Source organism: Diachasma alloeum, unplaced genomic scaffold, assembly GCF_001412515.2.
Source record: "Diachasma alloeum isolate Michigan unplaced genomic scaffold, Dall2.0 Dall_scaffold_01400, whole genome shotgun sequence".
In the NCBI taxonomy this organism is placed as follows: Eukaryota; Metazoa; Arthropoda; class Insecta; order Hymenoptera; family Braconidae; genus Diachasma; species Diachasma alloeum.
Window position 1 is genome coordinate 32,008 of NW_021681501.1, and position 7,043 is coordinate 39,050.

A 7,043-nucleotide genomic window follows, 5' to 3' on the forward strand; every position below is an offset into this window, starting at 1 on the left:
CGATTTGGCATGGAATACCCCATTTTTATACGATTCTCTCGTCAAGGTCACATCACCAAAAGATGTTATAGAAGCATTAAAACTGGCCAAAGAAAAATTTGGTAAGCTCAACGTCCTCATAAACTGCGCTGGAATCATCAAGGCGAAATCCCCCTGTGATTTCGAAACTGGTCAAACTCACCCGATAGACAATTGGAACAAATCTTTCACAGTGAACGCCTTTGGGACATTCAACGTCGTGAGAGTTGCAATACCAGTGATGAAGTAAAATGAACCAGATGAGGATAAACATAGAGGTGTTGTCATAAATGTTGGCAGCATTATTGGTTACGGTGTTGCTGATTGTTTCCTAGCATATGGCGCTTCCAAGGCTGCTGTAATGTTCATGACTGAACCACTCGTTCGATTTTTGGCTCCTCTGGGAATCCGAGTGGTTGCGCTCGCACCTGGCATGTGTGATACTCCGCTTGTAGCGAGTGAGTTGTCGGTTTGTTGGCAAAAATGCATTCTTTCATTAGTGATCATCACCCAATCAGTCATGAGTCATTCTACTTAAGATCGGTTTCGATCAATACACGTATAAAAATTTAATGGTCAAATTGAGGACTTTCGTCAGGAAATTCTATCGATTTTTTACGAAAATTGTGTGAAAATTCCACCGCCTTTTTGCGCGATTTTCCAATAGATATTTGGTAGAAAAAAAGTCAGCAGATTGGTATTAGTTTGAATAGTGTATTCTCCTGGGAGTCTTCACATCTCCTCATTAATTGTGATTCCAAACAAGTGGGAAATTGCTCTTGTGTAATACAAGTTGTACTGCATATAGTATAGTTATTTTTGCTAATAAATTAGCAATATGCTTCCGAATGGTTAATTCATTGTTTATTCCATCTTATTAAATTGAATCAAATTTCTTTTTAACTAATTTTTTTCAGATTTTCAACTCAGTTAAATGTCATAGTCATCATTATTCTTATTATCCCTTTCTTCCATACAACCGATTGTCTTTTTTACAATTCTATCTCTCCCGTCAGCCCTTCAATAAAATGTTCATAGAAAAATTTTATTTATACATACTTGAATGAATTTGAAATATCACATGTGAAGAAACCATAAGAAAGCACACTTTCAGGGAAATTCATGAAAATTTCGAAATTTTCAACAATCATCATAAAAATAAAATCAATCAATGTAGCTATGGTTGTCATCTTTTAACTGCGACTTAATGTCATTAAAGCAAACATTTTAAGCTTTGATTGAATTCATTTGAAGCATGATATTCAAAGATATCCTCAAAATTCTGACTTTCAAAAAATACGAAATTTTCATTTCTTAATTATCGTGGGATAACTGATTTTCGGAAAAAATCGAAAATTTAAAAAACTAATCAATTAATTGAATTTTAATTAATGGCGATCGATAGGGTTCAACAATAAAAAAGATTCAATTCCATCCATTCATTAGCAAACAATTGAAGAAAAACTTTGTTACATACGTACGCGCATACACACATACGTACGCACAAGGTCTACAAATTGCATTTTCGGGCTTTTTGGATCATACTCAGACGATATAACACAAAAAATCCAAAACTTAAATTTGAACGATTACAAAACTTCCATTGGGAAGCAAAATCAGTTTTCTGATTAGAACGAAAATCACTAAATACGTTCTGAGTCAGGTAATGCGAAACATTGACTTTTAAGTGAATTGAATGGCTATGTTTGATTTCTTCGCTGCCCAATTGAATATGAGATTAATCTCACATCCAGTAATATCCCCTTGTTATTAAAAATATTACGTATTGAGGTTTCCTATCTCCTGAAATACAAAAGGCCATTATTAGAGAAATGATGCATCCAGAGCGGCTGGGCAGACCGGAAGAAATAGTACATTTAATCAAGTACGTAATCGAAAATCACTTAATCAATGCTTAAATAATCCGTGTCGACGAGGAATATCGCCCTTGTAACAAAAAGTGCAGTGCAATCTCCTAATTTTTCAACTTCCCGACCCGTAAGGAGGAAATTATTTTTCTACTATTCAGCAGTGAAGTTTCGGCACGAAATGAATCATTCAATCAGGAACAGAATGAATCATTCATCGTCAATTTCAAGACGATTTTTTGCCGAATGTTATTTAATCTACCTCAAATCGATGTATTTGGATAAGAACGGTTTTGCAATGAAACAAGTTTTTTATATAAATTCGACCGTGAACTTGGATTTTTTTATCTCTCAAAAACTGATCCCTCATCATTAACGATTTGAAAGCAACCAACGGTTGTTGGTGAAGAATTTAATCCTTACCAACTTTTCACGTGACCCAGGACTCACGACGAGGACGTGGTTGGTGGAGGGTCCCAAAAAGTATATTTGAAAAATGTATTGATTACGTATATTAAAATTTAATCGATGTCCCTTTGGTATTGGTACACCATTGCGCACCAAACGATTTGCAATCACCCTCTGCTTTCAGACTTCACTATTGTTTATATGTACCTACCAACTTACATTCACCGCGATTGATAGCGAGAAAAGTAATTTTTTGTTTCGTTTTGAATTACTCATTGTGAACAATTATTATTGATCTCGGCGGTCAGGTCGTATGCGTTTGGCTTGATCAGGACCTGACCGAAATTTCCACTCGGGTACCCTGCAGTAGGACGCTACTACATAACCGCATAAACTTTGGTATTGGGATGAATATTTCCAAATCAATCATGCCTAGTATACAATAAATTATACGTTTCACTTTGACGATTGTATTAATTATATAAATTGTGACGATTGTATTGTTGTTCGCTTAGCTATACGTAAAACCTTAAAAGATTGCATAAAATCTGCATAGTATTTTCTGTGTGCATTATTCATCTAACAATTGGTATACTAATGGATTACTTTTACAACCCATAAAATTGTATTATCAATAGTAAAATTTTGTTATTAGTAATAGGAGGGAATTCATTGTTTACTTCCATATCAAAAGTCCATGGGAAAAATTATTTTTCGTCATCAGGCCCGATGAAACGCGATTTTAACCTCGCCCAATTACAAAAAATATTGTTCGATACACGGCCGTGAAGAACTTTCCTACCTCATATGATGACAGGACGAGCCGATGGCCAGTTCTAGGCCGTGAGGAACTTTTCTGGCCCCTATTCGTCAGAAAAGTTCCTCGCAGCGTAGTGTCGAAATATACTATTTAAATACCTTGTTAATGTGTACTGAAGATAACATGAATTTTCAGTTTTACAGTTTTAGCACAAATTACCCGTACGTTCTGTAAATTTTCTCGGGTCAACGGGGAAAAATTCACTATTCACCCTGACAACGGGTGAAAAAGTACTGAAAATCGAGTTCGCTCCATGATTACGTGACTTGTTCGATAATTGTTCTCTAACGTTTGAGCAAATCATTTATTGTAATATGAAACTTTAACAGCCTATAAATTGAGACATATGATTTTCATCAGCCGTATTGTTTTTTTGCAATGAGGATGATTACAAACAATTAATTGAAAAAAGGAATATTGACTCTGACAGAAAAAACGGCATAATGAAAGGGCATCAACATTAGTAAAACTAGTCATTAGTAAAAATATTTGGGATGGATACTAATTATATTTTCAAAAGTATAAACAATTTTATTCAGTGTACGATATTTATAGAGTCACAATTCCCTCATTCGAATTGACTTTACATTTCTTCTTCTTCTTCATCTTCGTTTTCCGCAAATGTTCAACTATTTCCTCATCAATTCTAAGTTTCCGTTGAAGCAATGAAATTAAGCTCCAACTCTGGCAATTCTTCCTCTTATTTCCTCTTCCTTTGCTTTTTCTTTTTGGATGCTCGAGTTTCATCCCTTGTTTCGGAATTATTCGTATTGTCTTCTACATGGACTTCATGTAAAGAATTCGTATCGCCTAGAGTGGATTCACCCTCTACTGATGCTTTTCTTTTCTTCCCTGTTTTTTCTTCTTTTTCTTTGATTTCTTCACAGCCTCTTGACCCTCATCCCTTCCCGAATAATTATTCCAAATAATTTCGATGGATTTCTCATCCGTCTGATTTTCATTCATTCTATCAACCTGAGATTCCTCGTGTTTTCTCTTCTTTTTCTTCTTCTTTTTCGCCGTTTCAAATTCTCCAATTTCCTCCACTGTTTCCACATTATTATTCAAGTTATTTTCTGCATCCCGGATATTCATTCCGTCTCGTACTATATCTTTCTTATGTTTCCTCTTACGTTTCTTTCCAGATATGTCCTCACTCAATGGTTTTTCCTTATCAATCTCATCATCTGTGAATTTCCGTCGACTTCGATGGTTTTCAATCTTCTCATCTTCAGAAATTTTCACCTTTTTTAAACCGCCATCAATGTTGTTTGCCCTCACATGATCATCCTCATCCACATCTTCATCTCTCTTGCTCTTCCTCTTCTTCTTGCATTTCTTGTCTCTCCAAGTGTTATCGGTTTCGTCTTCAAACACAGTTTCTTCCCCATTATTACTTGTCGACCTTCTATTCACTTTGTTTTTCTTGTGATGTTCAGGGAGAGGAACTTCGGGATGTCTCTCGAATACTGCAATGAAGAACCCATTGCTTTGGTCAACGTCAGGTCGAGCGTACAAGCAATTTTCCCCGCATTGGTAGTCTTTAGAGCTAAAGTTTATCCATTGATCTTTTAACAACTCTTTGATAGAAACTAGTTTATAGGCCTGCCCGATGTCTCCCAGGACCTCATCTACAACCATTTCGTTCTCTTCGGGGTACATCGAACAGGTACTGTAGATGACTCTCTTGACTTTTGGAAAGTTGAGTAGTGCGTGACGGAGGAGGAGGACTTGGAATGATTGGAGACGCTTCAGTCGACCTGGGGCACATCTCCCTTGATTGTCTTCGAAGTCAGGGCGATCCATACCTGTGATGAATGAAAATCAAAGTCAGAATAAGGATGGCGACATGAAGAACAACGTAGACGGCAGCACTGAGGCTGCCACTTCTGACTATTTTTGTTGGATAAAAGGTTTTCATTTGTGAAATATATGATAATTTAACGGATAGGGATTATTTGATTCGGAAAAATATTCCAATGATGGTTCGCCAAAAATGACTTCGTCGAAAAGTACTTTTCGTCAAAAAATTACTTGGCCTAACATACATTTCGTCCACTGTATTAGACGTTCAATTCGACCTATATCAAAAACTAAAGGAGCAGTGACCCGAAAACGGCCTAAGCACATCATAAATATAAAGATAGCAATAAGCACAAACCCGGGGAACACAAATACAATTACTAATTGATTACGACACCAGACCAGAATAACGTATATGCAAACATTTTTTTTAAAACAATTGGACGAAAATTTGATTAAACAAGAAAAAACAACCGAAAAAATGATTCAAGGAAAAAAGATGAAGCTGAAATAGCGGCAGGAGGCAGCGGCAAGGACGAAACGGCGCTCGGGGCCCCAGTCACAAATTCCCATTTTTTTTGCTTTTTCTATGATTGATTGAAAGATATTTTCAATAATACTGGATGACGTTCAGGGGAGGATTAAGAATTGAGTCAAAGTGGGAAAGTGCATGACGCCTGGGCATAATGACGCGACTTCATGATAGTACCGGCAATTTTAAAAAATACTTCCGGTCCTAGAAAAATTCTGAATTAATTCAGACAACTTACTCGAACTTCAAATGAAGTATTAAGAATGAATAAGGGAGGAATCAACTACAACGTCGTGGTCAAGGGGAGAAATTACATGATTGCGGCGCGAGTCCACCATAGTTCTGGCGATAGAACAAATACTTCCGGTCACAGGAAAATTCTGAATTAATTTAGATGACTTACTTCAACTCCAAATGAAGTATAAAGAATGTATAAGGGAGGAATCAACTTCAACTTCGAGGTCAAGGGGAGGGGGAGATTGTATGACGCCTGGGCATTGTCATGTGACATCATCACAATACCGGCGATGGGAAAAATACTTTCGGTCATATCAAAATTCTGAATTAATTCAGACAACTTACTTGAACTCCGAATGGAGTATGAAGAATAAATAAGGGAGGAATCAAGTCCAACTTCGTGGTCAAGGGGAGAAATTATATGATTGCGGCGCGAATCCATCATAGTCCTGGCGATAGAAAAACTACTTCCGGTCATGGGAAAATTCTAAATTAACTCAGGCAACTTACTTGAACTCCAAATGGGGTGTGAAGAATGCATAAGGGAGGAATCAACTTCAACTTCAAGGTCAAGGGGGGAAAATGTCTGACGCCTGGGCATAATGACGCGACTTCATCACAGTAGAGGACTCCTGCAATTTCGAGCTGGCGAGTTTCGACAGGTGGAGTCACTGCGTCCCCACTCTCGCGCTTTCAGTCCCCACTCCTTCCGTTTACGTCATGGTTCCATCATCTCCCGGGCGCATAGCCCTATGCTCCCGAGTGTTTCCCTAACCTCATTTATTGAGAAAAATGTACTTTGGGGTTATGTACTCACTATTGCCCGACGGCCGAAGACAAAGAGTAACATAATGTGTTCTCGCTCTGATCTCCCCACTAAGCGTGCTTGGCCAATGAGAACTCGGCCGACTATTTTCAACTTCTCGGAATTCGTTCCCCTGTCGGGTCGAAATTATAGGCCTTTTCATTTTGAGGCGGATGGATGCAGCGCCACAATTCTCGAATTAAATGGCACCGGCGTATTCAAAAGTTTCGGGCAGTTTCGGGCCACTGTAGTGTAAAATAGCATCCGCGCAGCCTTTCCTCGCAATAAAATTAACAGAAATAGATGTTCCAGGAGTGAGGTTTGACAGAGAATCAATTCAAGAGCACAATGTAGTGCAACTGAAGTAATGGCTGTCATGTAGGAAGCAAATTGTCAAAGGAGAGAGGGAAGATTTGATTTAGAAGTTAGTAGTTGTGTGCCATCACGCCAAGCACATAACATTCTCGATGATAGAGGTCTTATAAATTTTTTTTACAGACTCAAATGGTGCATTGATAATAATATAGATATAGATCCTCAGATTGGTCACGG

General features: G+C 37.7%; 1 protein-coding gene across 1 annotated transcript; it reads right to left on the reverse strand.

The window, feature by feature from the left end:
* Positions 1-3,543: 3,543 nt before the first annotated feature.
* On the reverse strand, positions 3,544-4,920 carry LOC107046458 (pre-mRNA-splicing factor CWC22 homolog). Its single transcript, XM_015269071.1, has one exon. It carries the CDS (start codon positions 4,918-4,920, stop codon positions 3,943-3,945), a length of 978 nt encoding a protein of 325 aa, XP_015124557.1. The 3' UTR covers positions 3,544-3,942.
* Between the last annotated feature and the right edge of the window lie 2,123 nt (positions 4,921-7,043).

Excerpts from the sequence above, each read along its gene's own strand:
- LOC107046458 (XM_015269071.1), bottom strand. The coding sequence starts at position 4,920 with ATGGATCGCCCTGACTTCGAAGACAATCAAGGGAGATGTGCCCCAGGT.